At 46.3% G+C, this 17,607-nt stretch overlaps 1 protein-coding gene across 5 annotated transcripts in view; it reads right to left on the bottom strand.

Moving 5' to 3' along the window:
• Positions 1–315: 315 nt before the first annotated feature.
• arfgef1 (ADP-ribosylation factor guanine nucleotide-exchange factor 1 (brefeldin A-inhibited)) overlaps positions 316–17,607 on the bottom strand; it is a 64,448-nt gene continuing 47,156 nt past the window's right edge. For all 5 annotated transcript variants that reach the window (XM_062520793.1, XM_062520796.1, XM_062520798.1 and 2 more), the window contains exons 24-39: positions 17,424–17,464; positions 16,770–16,939; positions 16,183–16,334; positions 14,493–14,665; positions 13,399–13,559; positions 12,034–12,164; positions 10,771–10,900; positions 10,287–10,422; positions 9,917–10,055; positions 9,335–9,392; positions 8,901–9,060; positions 8,389–8,528; positions 7,074–7,242; positions 5,723–5,861; positions 2,783–2,900; positions 316–1,846 (exon numbers count right to left, since the gene is read on the bottom strand). In XM_062520793.1, the coding sequence (XP_062376777.1) occupies positions 1,667–1,846; positions 2,783–2,900; positions 5,723–5,861; positions 7,074–7,242; positions 8,389–8,528; positions 8,901–9,060; positions 9,335–9,392; positions 9,917–10,055; positions 10,287–10,422; positions 10,771–10,900; positions 12,034–12,164; positions 13,399–13,559; positions 14,493–14,665; positions 16,183–16,334; positions 16,770–16,939; positions 17,424–17,464 (2,197 nt within the window). In that variant the 3' untranslated portion in view covers positions 316–1,666. The remainder of the gene's footprint in view (positions 1,847–2,782; positions 2,901–5,722; positions 5,862–7,073; positions 7,243–8,388; positions 8,529–8,900; positions 9,061–9,334; positions 9,393–9,916; positions 10,056–10,286; positions 10,423–10,770; positions 10,901–12,033; positions 12,165–13,398; positions 13,560–14,492; positions 14,666–16,182; positions 16,335–16,769; positions 16,940–17,423; positions 17,465–17,607) is intronic.

Genomic DNA, 17,607 nt, shown 5'->3' with positions numbered 1-17,607 from the left:
ACCCTCTTCACAGAGGCATGCTTGTTTACTTTTGGTTGTAGACCAAGATTGGGATAACTAAATGTGTGTCAGGGAGTGGATACTACTTTTGTTACTACCTTTAGACATTTAATTGCGCAATAATCCCCAAAATGCCATAGATTCCAGTGACGGCTCAGACTGGGGCATTGTTAGGCACGATGCAAAGCAATATAGTATATAAGCACTTTTTCCCCAAAGATAATCACAAGATTTAGAGATGAAAAGTCAACTGGAAAGAGTTCCCAAGATAATCCACATAATGTTCAAGGAATTCATTACAACAGCACAAATAAACCAAGTTCAAAAACTTTATTGACCTATGACCTGATTAGAATGCTTCGGATGATAACCAGCTTTGTACAGAATGTTGTACAGGCTTATTTTTTTTCCACATAGAAAACTTTACAGTGCTGTACCATTATACATTTCTTCCTCTATTCACCCAAACCAGGAATGCTTCAGATCCACACACCATCATCAAATGTTTGAAGCGCAGCTAACATTATTCATATGTTCTATACATACAACCCACCCCGAAAAACAAACAAACAAAAAAAAAAAGATTTAAATATATTAATTTTTTTCTTAATTTGTACACATACAGTGAAACCTACTCCAAACAGGGATACAGACCAGTGAAATCAGATGCAGTTCACACGCCTTATCAGCTCTTTGTTTTTTTTTTGCTTTTTGTTTTTTTAAGTTCCAGTTTTCAAGAGAATCCCCGATGCGGACTTGCGGACATTTTTCTCTTAATTAAAAAAAGTGTCAGTACATATAAAATGGAATAATTTAACTTATCAGTTTATATCGTAGCAATCAATTAGAAATCTCATTGGACAATCGGGGAGAGATGGCATAGTTAAATAAATTATCACAAAAGTAAAAATCTCCAGTGCATTTTGATAAAGAAAACAAGTGCAGCAAAATTCAGAGAAACCAAAACGAAAAATACAGAAATAAAATCTAGTGTTATGAGATTATTTTACAAAGCTGCATGTCTGTACAACTAGTTTCATCCAAGGAGCTATCAATGCTAATGTTAGCCATTAGCAATGTGAAACAAAAATTAGGATCGACGAGTGACACGTGTCACTCACTTGTTGGAACTAATCAATGATCATTTGCTTGATGTTTGAAACATTTTTCATTCAGAATAGCTTTTTAAGATAATGTCAAGACAAAGCAAGAAACACCTCTTTTTTTTAAATATGCCAGCCTTCTGAAGTGTTTCAGAAGTCATGTAATTTGAATATTTGTCATTATATTCGCCGGTATGATCCTTTAGATGATATATGCTACTGTACAAAGCGTGGCCATTAGTTCAGTGAAGGGGATGTTTTTCCCCAACCCAGATTCTGTGATATTCTTGATGCAAAGACTCCAGGGAAATTCTGATACGTTCTAGAACCTAGAAGGTCTGCTGGAGTACGGCTGAGTGACGAAGAAGGGGGGAGCAGGCAGAGAATGAAGTCCTATCTGGTAGGGGCTCCTTAGCGCCCTCCGGTGGTTGGGGGGAAAGAAAAGACAAGAACCATTTGGACGGGTAAATAGAAGTGGGTTGTGGTTTGGTTTATGATGGGTTGTCTGTGAGGGACTTTCTGGGGGAGAAGGGGGGAGCTCGTCTTAATGCCCGTGGAAGGTTCTAGACCTCCTGGGTGGCGTCCTCAGAAGCTCCTTGCACAGCTGCAGGCAGCTGGGCGATTTGGAACACCATCCCAATTCTCAAGAAGAACTTCCGCAGAACAGCCCTGAGCTCTGGAATCAGGTCAAACTGCATGATCTCACACAGCAGGGGGTAGTACCGACTGGCATGGGCTTTGAACTGTGGGAGAGAGAGAGACACACACACACACACACCACCATAATAAAGTTATCAGTATTCATGTCAATTCCAGTGGAACACAACCATTACTCTTGTGCAGGTGTAATTAAATCTAAACCCCACGTCTGCTGAAGTCACGCCTGTTGACCTCTTGCTGTGCGCCGATGAGAAATAAACAGATATTCCCCCTGCTATGTGTGAGCGCCGTACTTCATTACGCCGTCTAATTGAGCTTGATTGGAAGGGGCTGCTGATTACTCATTGATGAGATGCGTCAACTGGGGCTCTTCTAAACTGCCAAAGGAGGCACGAGGGAGAGAGAAAGGAATGGCTGCAAAGCTGGTAAAAAAACACACTTTTGTTTTCAGAGAGGCTGCTCAGTGCTTCTCTCTGCAGCTCATTGCCTTTCCTGGAATCATCGTTCCAGTTGAGGGGAATACCTCTATAGATCTTCACTTCAGTTTTCAAGTCGATGTGCTTGAATGTTTTTATGCTAGAGCTAGTAGATTCAGTACTGGCTGACTTTAAAGGAGCCAGCTACAACTAGAAAAGCACTCAGAGAGCACAGAGAGCGCAAACCTCCGGCAAGCGAAAACATAACTACAGCTGTTAGGTCAATTTATTCGGTTAAGTCATCGCCTCCTGGATACAGACGGTGATACGGATCAATTTAATTGTTTCTTCCTTGGGTAATTTCAGACCTTCCCTGAAAATTTCATCGAAATCCATCCATAACTTTTTGAGTTATCTTGCGAACAAACAGACAGACAGAGACAAACAAACAAACCCTGAAGTAGCCCTGCACTAACTTGTCTTTGTCACACTCTACCTTGGTTGTGTCCCTTGTTGGAAGTCACTTTGGTTTAAAAGCGTCAGCCAAATGTAATGTAATGTAATGTACAGCAGGCTTGAGCAAGTTGCTGCATGAGTGCTCACCCTGTCGTCGCTGATCTTCAGGATCTTGGTGAGGAAGAGGAGCAGCAGGTTGGTCCAGGCCTCCCTGTGACTCTCCGAGGTCAGGGTGAGGAAGTAGGCCACGGCGTCGCTGCACACACTGGGAGACGGAGACAGAGACAGACAGAGCTAGAGCACAGGGCTGAACCTCCAGCACAACCAGCAACATACGCCAAGCTCACGCTGCATGACTGTCAAAGTCGTCAGATGATCAGATCCCAGTCTGTCTGCTCTCCAAACTACTCTTTGTCATGAAAACGCACACAAGAGGTGACATTAGGGTTGTGAAACACTTTAAGGATGGCCAAGACTCTTTGCCCTGATGCACATAGGGATTCTTTTGAAAACTAGGGTTTCATCCTGCTAATAATAGTAATAAATAATACATTGATTCATTTCATTTAAATGAATTCATTCATTTAAATCTTGATACATATTTGATGTGTCCTTAAATTTCATACATTTCAGTCAATGAAACATCATCCATTGACTGCCACACAGAGAGCTGTCCAGATTAGCAGTGCTCTTAAGCACCTGGTCTGACCAGTGACTGTCGTCACTGCTGTTGGTCCAGCTGCCTCTGGCCCTGTGGCTCTGTGGCCGTTACATAACCACCATCTGCCCGCTCTCTCGCCCGCCTCCCTCCCACTCCTGCCCCGGACTTCAGCACTCTCCTCACATCTCCGCTTGCCCGGCCCTGCCCTGCCCTGCCCACTCCAACATGAGCCAGCCAGCCAGCCAGTCACCCCCCGCCACCAGCAGTCAACAATGCCATGTCTCCTCTTTTCTACCTCTATGCGCATGGGCACACAAGCAAGCGCGCGCACGCGCACACACACACACACACACACACACACCTATCGACCAGATGCCTAGTAGAGTTGGAAAAAAAAATGCCTTGCAGTCTAGCCTCAACAGATTACGCAGTCTGCTCTCCTGAGACAGACACTACTGTCACAGTTTCAGCTCTCTCTCTCTCTCTCTCTCTCTCTGTGTGTGTGTGAGAGAGAGTATAACTGACACACAAACACTTTTCTTTCTGCTTTTCCTTTTTTCACACTATCCCTCAATCCCTCTCATGCTCTCTGCTTCCCTTCATCACTCATCCGCCACCTCTCCATCCCTCTCTCTCTTCCTCCACCTCATCCTCCCTTCTCCCCTCCCTCTCTAGGCCATCCCACCCTCCCCCGCCCCTCTCTCTCCCTGGACCCTGGCTCCTGCTGTCAGTCTACAGAGCCTGGTGCTTATCTGTGTCTTTAAGGGCAGGAGGAGGGCTGCAGTTCCAGGCTTTATTAAAGAGCAGTTGAGGACACGCTTCCTGCCAGAGCTCTGCTGCCCTTCACCCGGGCCGGAGGGGGAAATCAACCACCCACCCACGCCTCTGGAGCAGCCAAATCAGGGCCAGAGACCGGCGACAATAGGGCCAAATCAGGGCCAGATGATCCATGTGACATTAGGGCCAGACTCAGGCCAGATCAGGGCCACATCCATGCCAAATCAGGCCCTGAGACCAAGGCCAAATTAGGACAGATCCAGTGCCAGCCAGCCACTATTTCAAACTCTATTCACATCCTCTGATACACACTCCGACACACATCCTCTGAGCATGTGTGGGTTTAAAGGCTTGACAGAAGGAAATAATACAGGGAGAGAGAGAGTGAGGGAGGGAGGGAAAGAGGGAGGGAGGGGAGAGAGGGAGAGGGAGAGAAGACTTGGCCTCATCTCAATCTTTTTCAGGCTCATTAGTGAGATGTGCAGAGCCTTCAATGGATATTGATTGCTAACATAGGAGGTGAAGAGAGACTGCTGTGCGTGTGTGTGTGTGTGTGTGTGTGTGTGTGTGTGTGTGTGTGTGTGTGTGTGTGGTGAGGGTGGTTTGTGTCTGATTTAGAGGCTTCATCAACTGGTTGACATCAAAATCACTAGTCAGGCAACAGTAAACTAGTCATGGACAAAATGGCTGAAGGCTAAACGGAAGTTCATGGAAAATGAGACCTCTTCCACCCACTGCCAACAGCATAGCGTGTACATAACGACTGCTTGACTAGTCGACAACTGTTTTAAAAAAAAGGAACACATTGTACTGAATACTAATTGAGAAACCCATAGTCAGAGAGAAAGAGTGTGTGTCGGTTTCACTATAAACTGAATGCCTTGAGCGAGTGATGAGGTGGTGTGTGTGTGTGTTCCTACACACAGCTGATTTCTCTTTGCCACCCCGCTCATCTGATCGATACACACTCCCGGCGATGAAGAATAAATAAAGGCGCCGAACATGCCCTCTCCTCTCGTTAGAGTAATTAAAACTTGTTTATGCAGCAGGGCTGTTTGTGTGTGACGAGGCCAGATATTCCTGTCCACACACACACACACACAAACTGACATTGCAGGGGAGTATTATGTCTGTGTTTACATTTGAAGAGTGTGACCACATTAAAGGAAATTATTTGTCATGATGGGCATCGTAATGGACAAAGCGCTCCTTTGAGCTCCACACACAAGAGCATCAGCAGAGCTGCCCCAGTGCACACAGTTAACCCAAACATCATTACAGCTCCAGGCAGATGCGCCGTGATTAAAAGCACTGAGGCTCATTAGGGAGTACTGAGCTGGGGGGAGAGGAGACACACCGCTAGGGCTACATGTGACTCTGGTATGGCACATTAACGCTGATGGGAAAGCAGTGGGTCTCGAGATACTGTTATGTCTTGTATTGACTGGGCTGCAACCTAGCAGGGGTTAGCAGTGGGAGTAGAGTTCCATCAGGCTAGATCAGGTCCAGATCAGGGCATGTCGGAAGGTATGAGGTATGAGAACACACACTTGTACACAAGCACGCGTGCATGCACACACACACGCACACACACGCACGCACGAACGAACACGCGCTCGCACACACACACACGCAGCGGCGGGTCTTACTTGAGCAGGCGCTGCTGCACCTCCTCCCAGGCGTCCTGGCGTGAGGGGTCGGTGTACATGCGGAACAGGATGCGCAGGCCACACGCCAGGCTGCTGGTCTCCTGCTTCAGCAGGTTGGGCTTGGACTTCCCCTTGAAACCTGCAGAGTGTGTTCACACACACACACACACACACACACACACATCCAACAAATACACACACACTGCTTTACACTGACCAACACACACACGGAGGTTTGAGTCCGCTGCCCTTGTCCCGTGACATAACATAACCCAGACTCTCTGTCCTCTTGTTCTTATGAAAGTGGTTTGAAGTGTAAAGCGGTTTCTTTGTGTTTCTGGAGGTAAAGATCCTTGATGGATATCCAGTCTGGTGTGCCAGAGAGGTCACCTGAGGATGCCTCCCTCCGTCTCTCCCTGTTCAACACAGGGGGAAGTTTCTTGCGTCTCCTTTCAACAAGGGTTGGCCTTTAAAAAGTTATCTGGGGACCCTGTCAGTGCTTGTATGGCAAACACAGACTCGGTCAGACCAACAGTGACATTCTGCCCACCGCACCGTGAGATTTTGTTCAACCGATGTGAAGGTTTCTACCCTTTACGTCCCTTTCGCTATACTTGGATAAGAGAATGTTATGCAAGTTGTCTGTCAGGTCCTACTGTGTAGTCTCTATGTATTTAGTGCTGCTTTCTTCTAGTACGCTTTCTCCCTGTACACAACTTGCATTATTCAATGAATGCAAGAGTGCAACCAATTTACATATAGTTCATACATATATATCAGAATATATTTACATATAAATTCTCTTGATTATAATTTCTAAACAAACAGTTACATCAAGCCAAACAAAATGCATCAAAAGGTGTTCTATCGTTATCCATGTCCCACATACAGTAGGTCTGAGTTTACAGTAGCTGTCTTGTTTTCCAAAGATCATTATTAGGATCATAGGAGCATGTTGTAGCTACTTCACTGTGGAAAAACAGCTGTGAAATACTAGCTTGTGTGCAGACTTAAGGCCCGTTCACACCAAGAACGATAACGATAACTATAACCATAACGATAAAAGCGTCCACACTGGCCAACGATAAGAAAAGTCTCTCCACATGTTAATGAATGTGATGGCTAGAATATTATGGGTTCTGATTGGCTGTTGGCTTTTTATCGTTATCTGAAAGTGATCAACAACGATATTGTTCTTCATGCCGTTATTGTTATAGTTTATGTGTGAACGTTGTCATTCATATTAACAAGAGCGATATTTGTTTATAGTTATCGTTATCGTTATCGTTATCGTTCTTGGTGTGAACAGGCCTTTACATCCTAGTAGCGCTGAGCATAGCAAGTGACCTACCGGCCTTCCAGAGTGCGGTCCTCTGCTCGTTGTTGGAGTTGAAGGCCTTGGCGAAGCGGTGCGACTCCAGCAGGCAGTCCAGCAGCTTGAAGAGCTGCGCGGAGGTCAGGTAGCGGTACATGCCCTGGTCCTGCCTCTCAACGGCCACGTCTGCGTCCAGTGCGTCCCTCTGCACAGCACCACAGGACACACCATTTGGATCCATTACATTATATACATACATATATATATATATAGTATAGAAATGCTCTTTCAGCATCGCCTGAGATGGAACTCAGAACATGCCAGGAGGCTAGATGAGGTGGTGGTGGTGGCCACCGAAACGACCAGTACCCCACCTCCAAAGTCCTCCAAACGATCCAAGGGCAAAAGCAATAAAATAAAGTACAAATCCTTTGTATCATATGTGCATATTAATGTATGTATAACCACTGTTCTGTAAAAATGATGGTGTGCAAGGAGCTACACTCCTGGTTGGAGATTAAATCAATTCGGCTCGAGAGTCAATACCACTACAGTACAACAAGTACAACAAGTACGACGTGTGAGTATTTCTAGAGAGAGTGCAGAACTTTTGTTTTCAGACCTGAGTCCTGCTGACTAACCCACTCCTGAGGCTCCAGCACTGTGGCACATCACAGGGGAGCCTGAAGGGAGAGCACTCTGAAGGAGCAGCGCGCTGGCGCGCTCAGACAGACTCAAACGCACACAGAGTTTCAGAGCTGGAACTCACACTGGGCGTGCGGTGGGGGAGAAACCGAGCGAACATCTGCTGGGCGCATCATCGCAATTCGTCATGTCTGAAATCATGCGGGGGCTTCCGAAGTTGCAGATGTGGCCCAGAAATAGATTGGCCCTGGAGGTAGCTCGGAGACGACGCGAAGACGACGCACAGACAGACACCGCAACAGTGGTTCCCCTGACTGAGTTTGTGAAGCATGACACTAACAACTAAAAAAGGTCAGACGATCCCAGAGAGAGCGAATAAAAGCACAAGATGAATGTCTTCACTGTACAGCAGGATCGGCGTGGGATTTCAATCTCATCCACACTGCACGCCGCTACCCAAAATGCACTGAATACATTTACATTACTTAGACGAAAGATTTATGAGGGAGAGAGAGTAGACCTACAGCTGGAGATGTCAATTCAAAAGGGTATCGCTGCCATCATATTTCATTTGATGGCGGAAATTAAAAATGTTCATCAATGAATCAATACGTTATTATAGTGAAATTAGGAAGGGTCTCATTAGGAAGATAAGGAGCGATGAATGTGACACGTTTGAAATGCTGCGGAGTGGGAGGGGGCTCACCTGAGCAGCGGCGAAGTTCTCGGCGTCCTCCTTCTTGCTGGTGGCGGGGAAGAAGACGATGTTGTCTATGGTCTGGATCAGCTCCAGCTGGACCACGCACTTGATGAGGAGGGCGGCGAACAGCCTCTGCTCCAGGACCTCTGCACATCGCACGCGCACACGCACACGCACACGCACAGGATGACAACAAAGTATGGGAATATGATCCATTGTGTTCTACATAATTTACCAAATGTTACTAGCTCAACAGCAGTTTCCTCCAAGGGCAAACACCACATACTGTAATTACTCTACTTCCATTAACAAACAAAACAAATATCACTGATGCAAACATATTGTATCTAAAATAGCATGTTGGGAAAAGTGATAAACAGCCTAGGCACACATCTAATTTAAGAATGGGCAAACATGCGACATTGTGTTTTTTAATTAAGTTATGATAAGGTTTAGTCATTTTTTCAGGCGTATTAGAAGTACTGTAGCATTGATTTTCCATGTGGCATAGAACTTACTCGTAGGGGTCCTCGCTCTGGGGCCGTCCTCATTCATGCCCGAGACCGTGCTGAACTGAGACTGTCTCCGGTTGTCCATAGGGACCTTCTCCATGCTATTGATGGACTGCTGATCTTCTGTGCGTGCCTGGATGTCTATTGACTTCTGGGAAATTGAGTCCTGAATGGAGTATTGAATTAAACAATCCTTTAAGTAATACACAGAAATCACTACTGAAAGGACTGTCCAATAATTGCAGAGATCAAGGCTGCATCTGGACTGAGCAATGATGACAGCATGTTTCATTATATATATTATACCATTAAGGCTTAGGCTTATTAAGGCTTAATTCATTTGCAATGCACCATTCGCTGTAAATTGTTACCACTTACCCATGCCAGAATGTATAAAACCTAGACATTTCTATAAAACTATTTGATGTTTGTTGACGTACCAGCTGCTTGTCGGAGTCCATCTGTGTGATATCACCTTCCGGCCTCCATGTTAAGAGTCTAAGCATTTGACAGAACACCAAAAAAGCTGATTAACATTCTGTTGCAGTCGACACAAGACCGTAAGTCATGAAGACAAGCATATATGTGGAACAATGTCTCCTTGTGAGTAGTGGACACATCTGCTTTTATGGGTTCAGTTAAGCCTCCATGTTAAGCGTCTGACAGCCGAGCCAGGTGTACAACTAAAGTGCTACATTTGTGTAGTGTAAAATCGCTTTAGAAGACTGGTCTAATTTTTTTTTTTTTTTTTAAATGTACGTGCCACCATCACATCTGGTGTAGCCAGTTCTATTGATTGTAGTGGAAGCTATTTGTTGCAGCACATACTCATCACATGTGAACAGAAGGCTTCAGTTACAGTATGTGTGTGGTGTAGCCTGCCTGTGAGAGTTTTTGATGGCAAGAAAGAGTTATCATATTGCACAGTGGATAATACTGTATATACAGCCCTTGAACCCCTGAAGCCTTGACTTGAGTGTGCGGATGAGTGTGTGAGGCCTGTCCGTGGGCTCGTCTCTTACGCGTGAGGGATGGTGGTCTTGAAGATGTCCAGCATGCAGTTGCAGGTCTTGTCCCAGGTCTCCGGGCTGAACTTCTCCCCGTTCAGAATGACCACGTTCTCCAGACAGTTGGTGCCCGATCTGGCCAGCTGCTCATTATCTGCGACAGAACCCGAAACAGATGCGAGCGCCGTGAGACGGGGTCGGTAACCATGGTTACCACATGAGCATAAGAAACCGGACCCACAGATTATGGGTTTGATAACCAGGAAGCAATTCCATGTGTTTGCGGTCAGTGCCAGAACCTCATAAGGACCTAGATGTGTGTGTGTGTGTGTGTGTGTCCACTCTTCTACTGAAGCATGTGATTTATAAACCCCTGACCACTCACCTTGCTGGACACACCAGTAAAGCTGGGCGAGGATATCGTCCAGCAGGACGTCGCTGAGGGACTCAAAGTACTGCGTGAACACGTCACAGATGGCATAAAGTGCATGGTTGCAGGTTGTGGTCATCCATTCTGCTTTCTGCAAGCGCAGGAAAAAAAAGACCCATTTTATTTAAAATACATTTTAAATAAATTTCAACAGACAGTTGCATAACAATTAAAACAATTCAAATATTTGCAGGTTCTTTAAATATTTCGCAAAATAATATTTCACTCGTTATTTTTTCTATTCTGTTTCTACTTTTAAAAATGGCTGTATCTCTTGTGAGCATGAACTTGGATGGCACGGACTCTGACATTGCATGCAGTTTCCCAGTTACTCCTCCTGGCGCGGTGCTGACTATTTATTTATGAGTTTAATATTGCACCTCAATAGGGTTCTGATCTAACTGTGGGCAATGCGGAGTTCAAGTCTCAAATCACTGGCCTCGGTCTGCTGCTCGGGCAGCTTCATGTTGTCGAAGATTCTGAAGACGATCCTGAACAGGTCCTGCCACCAGTGCTTCTCGAAGGTGTGTCCGTAGGTCTTCATGATCTCAAACATCACCGTCAGGCCCCTGCACAGCAAAGGCAAACAGGTTTGGCACACCTCAATAGAAACCTCCGTGTGTGTGTGTGTGTGTGTGTGTGTGTGTGTCCTCCATTTGTTCTACAGAGGGCTTCACTGGCTAAATGCTTTGGCTCATCTGATTTTATGGCTTTATTTAAGACCCAGATGCTCAGAGAGCCATAAAGAGGAGACTGCACAGGGTTCCTGTTTAAAGAGCTGACAGATTGTAGGCGTCGGGGGACAAGAGGAGACAAACCAGGCTAGTGGGATGGAGAGGGATGATTTAGGTGTAGAGCTCTTCTTTAGAGAGACAGTCATATACGAATACGAATTGTGCATTAGAAACCAATAGGGACATTGATGATTGACAACTGTTGCTTAGGTAGGTTGCTTATAAGAACTCAAGCGCTCAGTATTAGGCTACATATACTGCACATGGTACACAGTCATTGGGATCGCCATCATGATAGTAGGACGTTATTGAAGAACAGTGTCTATGTGTGTCCATTCTGAAAGAGTAGTGCTGGTTACTGCCCAGCACAGTTTCAGAATGGACGTCCATAGACATAAGGGTCCACACAGACATAAGGGTCTATCTGGTGGAGTGCTTAGGGTCAGTAATGTGCCGTCTCCATTTCACTCCCACCTGTGCCTATCAGAATAGCAGAATAGGCCTTTAACGCGCCACTCTGAAATAGATGTAGGCGAATGGGACAGTAATCACAACTCATTACTAGTGGTCTACTTTGAGCATACTCAACATCATGCTACAACCCTAAAATTAGAGTGTGGAATTTGTGTAATGGGGTAAATTGCAGTGTGTGAGTGTGAGCACTCAAACACAGAGGTGTGTGTGTGTGTGTGTGTGTGAGGACAAAACCAAAGATCTTCCGAAGCACTGTAATATAAACCTGAGCCACCTGAAATCTGTAGTCCTCAACCTGGCAGGCCACTGAACAAATAGACGGCATCTTTCTTTACAGGACGAGTGAAAGAGAGACATGCCCAACAACATCAGCAGGTACTGTAGCTGGTATCACCCCCAATAACAGGGCACCCTCCCCTAGCTGTGGGCAATTGCATCAGTGTGTGTGTGTGTGTGTGTGTGTGTGTGTGTGCACGTGTCTTCTCTCTGGTTACCTTGTCCTGACGTCCAGCTTGCACCTGTTGATGATGCAGGAGAGCTCAAAGAGGATGGGGAACCAGCCCCGCACCCACACACGGTCCTCTGGGGCCACATTCATGTCATCACTGGTGTAGTCTTTGAAAGACTGGGACAGACAGACAGACACGGAGGCGTCAGAGCTTGAACAGGGTTTTATCAAACCATTCACTAACCTTTACACGCACAAATAATACATAACAGAGACAAAGACAGAGGGAAGAGATTTGAAGGAGGGATAGTGGTGGATAAAAGAAAAGGTAAAAAACACAGAAAGGAAGAAGGGTGGGAAGCAGGAAGTCAGGTAGATAGGCTGATAGATAGACTCTCATAGAGTGAGAGTGCATGAGAGAGAGAGAGAGAGAGAGAGAGGCAATTCTCAAAACTGCTGCAGTGGGAGGAATAAATAAGTAAATAAATATGAAGAAACCCACACTAAGCCCTATTTACACATCACTGGAGGTTTCCACTCAATCTAGCCAGCCAGCCCACGCACACACACTCTCTCTCACACACACACACACACACACACACACACACACACACGCACACACAAGACAGCCCTCTCACACCAGCAGCAGCGGCAGTCTTCTGTGGCTGAAATCCCTAATCCCCACTCAGACCCATGCAGCAGGACTGCCATCTAAAGCACGCATAAGCACAGCAAATCATCATGTTCCAGCTAGCAGCTGAGGCAGTCCAATCCACCACAGTATAGCACAGTAAGCACAGCACAGCACAGTACAGACGCAGGGCCGAGACACAGTTTATTATGCAGCTGTTTAACATGGTCTTTAAGGTGCTTCCGTGCTTTTTATATTGACATTTTACAGGCAGGCTACACTACGCACTTAACTGAAATGTTCCGTTCGTTGAGCGTGTGTTGCAACAATTAGCTTCCACTGTAATCAATGGAACTGGCTACGCCAGATCCGATAGCAGTGATTGCATTAGGAAATATTAGATCAGTCTTCCAAAACCATTTTAACACACTGCAAATGGAACACTTCAGTTTTCTTACATTAGAAAATATTAGATCAGTCTTCTAACACTATTTCAACGCCCTGCAAATGGAACATTTCAGCCTTGCGTAGCCTGCCTGTTAATGTTTCATCCGTGATGTTTTTTGGGCCAGTAATATTAATATCATTAATGATCTATCTGTTGACTCATTTAGCATTTTTTATTAGGAACGCACTCTCAGTAGAGAACACAAGAGGGTCAATCACAGACAGTCTGTAGCCTCCACGAGGCTCTGACTGGCGATTCCGGTAGCTTCCCTGTGCCAACTATAAAGCTGCCCTATCAGTAAAGGGCTGAAGCCGAGTCTCCCCAGTACTGACCTGTGGTCGGTCGGACACATATTTGGCGCAGTGTCGGATGAGGCGGATGGCTTCCATGCTCGTGTCAGGGAAGGAGGCATTGCAGGCGAACTCGGACAGGCACTTCACCGCATCCTGGAAGGAGTCGATGGTGGCCAGGAAGTGCTTCTCAAATACATTCGCTGTGACGGGGAAAAACAAAAACAATACATAAATAATAGACTGAAATCAGTTACAGGGATGTTGAGGCAGGCAGATGCTTTGGTTCAGAGAAACATAAGAGTGAAGAAGGTCCCTTTTTACTAGTTCGTATGCCCCCAAGGAGCTGTCAAACCCAAGAGAAGCATATTACAAAGAGCATGTGAAATTGTAACATGGTGATCAAGAGCTAAACAAAACCATAAAGTATTTCAACAACATGCCAGTGCATTACTTTCAGCCTGGATGTCCTGATGGTGCTCCTAGAACACTTTACATACAGGAACAAAAACATGCTGCACTGCAGGGCTGGAATTGAACTAATTGTCTGACGAATTTGCATCCATTTATTGATTTAGCTCATACTTTTCCACAGACACTTCACATGCAGACACAGCTTAAATCTTACAAGGTACAAACATCAAGAGATGTAGAAGCGTGTGCGCACATCTGAATATTTCAAAAAAGTAGGTGCTGGACTCAAAAAGCAACAGTAAAAAGGACAGAAAAGTCCACACACTAAAGCTCCAATATTCTTTTTTCTTTTTATTCACCATATGTGACGTTTCGGGACACACAGTTCCTCAGACATAAAGTATAAGGTATCTAGCAGCCCATACTTATATACTAATTAAACACCTGACATCACATGATGCAAGTGATTAAAGTGACGAGTGCAAAGTGCTAGTGTGCAAAAATGCCAGTATACAATAAAGTGCCAACGTGCAATAAATAACACAAAGCACAACAGTATTTCAATACACTCATATACCTGATAGTGCCACTAGATCCCATTGAGGACCAACATCAAGAGAGACTTATTGTATTGTCACACTCAGATGTACAGTATGAGACCATATGGTTGCGCCATATTTTCATATGGTCTTCGTGTGGGTCAGGGGAGCTCTGCTACTTACTGACGATGTGTCCAGTGGTCTGGAAGGCCAGCTCCACGATGCTCTCGTCCTGGTCGGACGCCGCCAGATGGAACACGGAGAAGATGTTCTTCCAGCCGGAGCGGATGTTGCCGGCCTGAGAGTTGACCATCTGAGCGATGCAGCGCACCACCATGTCCCTGATGGTGGGAGATCTGAGGGAGGGAGGGAAAGAAAAGGGGGAAGAGAGGAAAGGATAGAGAGAGAGGTCAGTGCTCACATGTCATCTCTTAGATGAGAGGCTCTTTTCTACTGAGGGGCTCATGGGAAATGTCTCCCCCCCGTCTCTCTGTCATGGCTACAAAGAGAGACGGAGAGATGAAAGAGAGAGATGAGAAAGAGAGAGAGAGGTAAGGCACAGTGCGTGATCAAGAGAGAGAGAGAGAAAGAGAGAGATGAGAAAGAGAGAGAGAGGTAAGGCACAGTGCGTGATCAAGAGAGAGAGAGAGAGAGAGAGAGAAAGACAGGTGACTAAGACAGAGTGAAGGACTGAGAGTGAGGAGGGAGTTGCAGTAGCACAGTAGAGAGAGCGAGAGAGGAGGGGAGAGAGAAAGAGAGAGAGAGTGGGGGTGGCAAAAGCAGACTGGAGAGAAAGAATGACAGGTGGCGGGCCAAGTAGCCTGAGGGGAAAGTAGAGGTGTGTGTGTGTGTGTGTGTGTGTGTGTGTGTGTGTGTGTGTGGTGTGTGTGTGTGTGTGTGTGGGGGGGGGGGGGGGGGTATATGTCTGGCCTATTTTATGTGAACTCTAATGGGAGCCTGGCAGCTAAGAGGAGTTCACAAGCCCAGCCAACCCCAACAAACACTGCAGGGTCTGACTGCCCTCACACCACCCCCACATCTCTCTCCACGCACAATCTCTCTTCCCTCTCAGTCTCAGGCGTCTGTCTCTCCATCTCTCTCTCTCTCGCTCTCTCTCTCTTGCTCTCTCTCATAAATATAGCGCAACTTTTTGCAATTTCAGCAGCATCTCTCTCTCTTTGAGTGTGTGTGTGTGTGTGTGTGTGTGTGTTTGTGTGTGTGTGTGTGTGTTAAAAACTGACTGTACTGGTTGATGGCATGTCTCCTTTGCGATGGTGCATTGCCGTCTGGCCGTGACTCTGAATTTTCTAGAGTGATTTAACTCCTGCTGACTTCACACACTTGGGCAAGTTTGTGATCCCCCCTCCACCCCCCCCCCCCCCCCCTTCATTTGAGCAAAGCAGGTGCTCTTTTTTCGACAGCATAAACATACCACAGAAGATTTAGGGCTTCATTCCTACGGTCATCTGGGACTCCGCTCCCAAGTTAATAGAGAGCAGATGTGGAAAGTGGACTGGACACTGCGGGACACAAAGCCGCAAGAGGCAGAGTCCTGGGTAGAGCCAGTGGCCTCTCTCCCCTCATTATGCCAGCAGCGCTCCTCCAGTAGCCCGTGGGAGCCACTCCAGCCGTCGCTAATGAAGCAGGCTAGCATCTCACTTCCCATTAGCATCTAATCACACCGACGGAATTTCTCAGTCTGATCACTACTGCCACCCCCCCCTCTCTTTCTTTCTCTCTCTCCTTCTCTCTCTCCGCTCTGTCTTTCTCTCTTTCTCTCCCTCCCTCCCTCCCCAAGGTGCATGTTTTATTCATGTTGCTGTGCCGAGTGAGTAATGAATGTCTGGGTGTCTCTACTGCGTTTGTCTTTCACCTGTTCTTCTTCATGATGTGCTCAAACGGCCGCAGGAAGTCCTTCTGGAAGCGGAAGTTGGCCAGCTCCCCCTTCTCCAGGAACTTCATGGACAGCTGCCTCAGGGAGTCCACGGCGAAGATGGCCACGTCCTCGTTGGGATTACAGCCCACCTGAGCAGAGGAACAGAGAGGGACACACCAGACATGTTAACACACATACTTCTCTCTCACTCTCTCTCTCTCTCTACCTCTCTCTCTCTCTCATATACACAAATACACTCTAAATGGGGTTTTAGTCGCTCTTTTACACATCTGTCACATCTCTGTCAAACACAGTCTCTTAATCTCACACTCAAACCACTTATTGTCTACCCTCGCTCTTTTTCTCTCTCTCTCTCTCTCTCACACACACACAGCTGAGACAATCCCTGGATGAATAAAAGATGCGCTGCTGCACTGAGCCTGACCAAAAGACTACACGAGCACGTCCGACCTCTTGCCTCTTTTTTTCCCACTGATCTATTATTGAGACGGGCGGCCAGATCGACCGGACTGGACTGGACTGGACCCAGCGGGCCGTCGGGGACTCAGCGGGCCGTCGGTTACCTTGTTGAAATGGTCCCCGATGACCTCCCAGATGCGGGACCACTGCAGGCGGATGCGGCCCATGTTGTAGTAGGAGATCTCCACGATCTTCTGCAGGCTGAACATGCGCGGGTGCGTGGGCGAGGCCAACTCGTCCATGGAGACGGCGCACAGCCAGCGCACAAAGTCCACTAGGGGACACAAGGGGACACGCGGAGTTAACATCATACGGATTCTTGTGACTGCACATCAGGGTGGGAGTGAGGTGCAGTGAGGTGTTCTATATATCTATACATCACTCACACATTCCACTAGATCTGTTTGGCATCGTTTTGTGCCAATGCAATAACAATCATACTGACAGAGATGACCACCTGTCATGTGTAATAAAGGGGTGCTGAATGGTGCTTATATGTATGTGTGCTACAGTATACTTAGTTAGTTTATGTCTACAATATTTATGGTAATATTTATAGTATTTAAGTGTTTTTTGTTCAATATATGCACATGCACACAGACACTTAATCATTCATCCTGGGCCAGTTTCTAATTATTCCATAAAGTAATAATCATAGTGATCATTTATCTTGTGCAGTGGAATAATAATGTCTTTTACATACGGTGTACCATAATGCATAGTGGCGTAGTATATACTGTAAGCTGTACATTACTTACCAATTGCATTACCATCCAGTCTGGTGGAGCCCGTAAATATCCTAGAACAAGAAAAAGACAATGTGTCAGTGTTGATTATCCACCCACAGCCAAAGATGTAGCAGCAGAGGAAATCAGTGAGGTGGGATGGGCCGTGTCCAGTGCATCAGTCCACTGTGTGTCCAGTGCATCAGTCGGTCCACTG

Source organism: Sardina pilchardus, chromosome 19 (assembly GCF_963854185.1).
Source record: "Sardina pilchardus chromosome 19, fSarPil1.1, whole genome shotgun sequence".
Taxonomy (NCBI): Eukaryota; Metazoa; Chordata; class Actinopteri; order Clupeiformes; family Clupeidae; genus Sardina; species Sardina pilchardus.
This window is presented reverse-complemented; position numbering and strand designations above follow the sequence as displayed.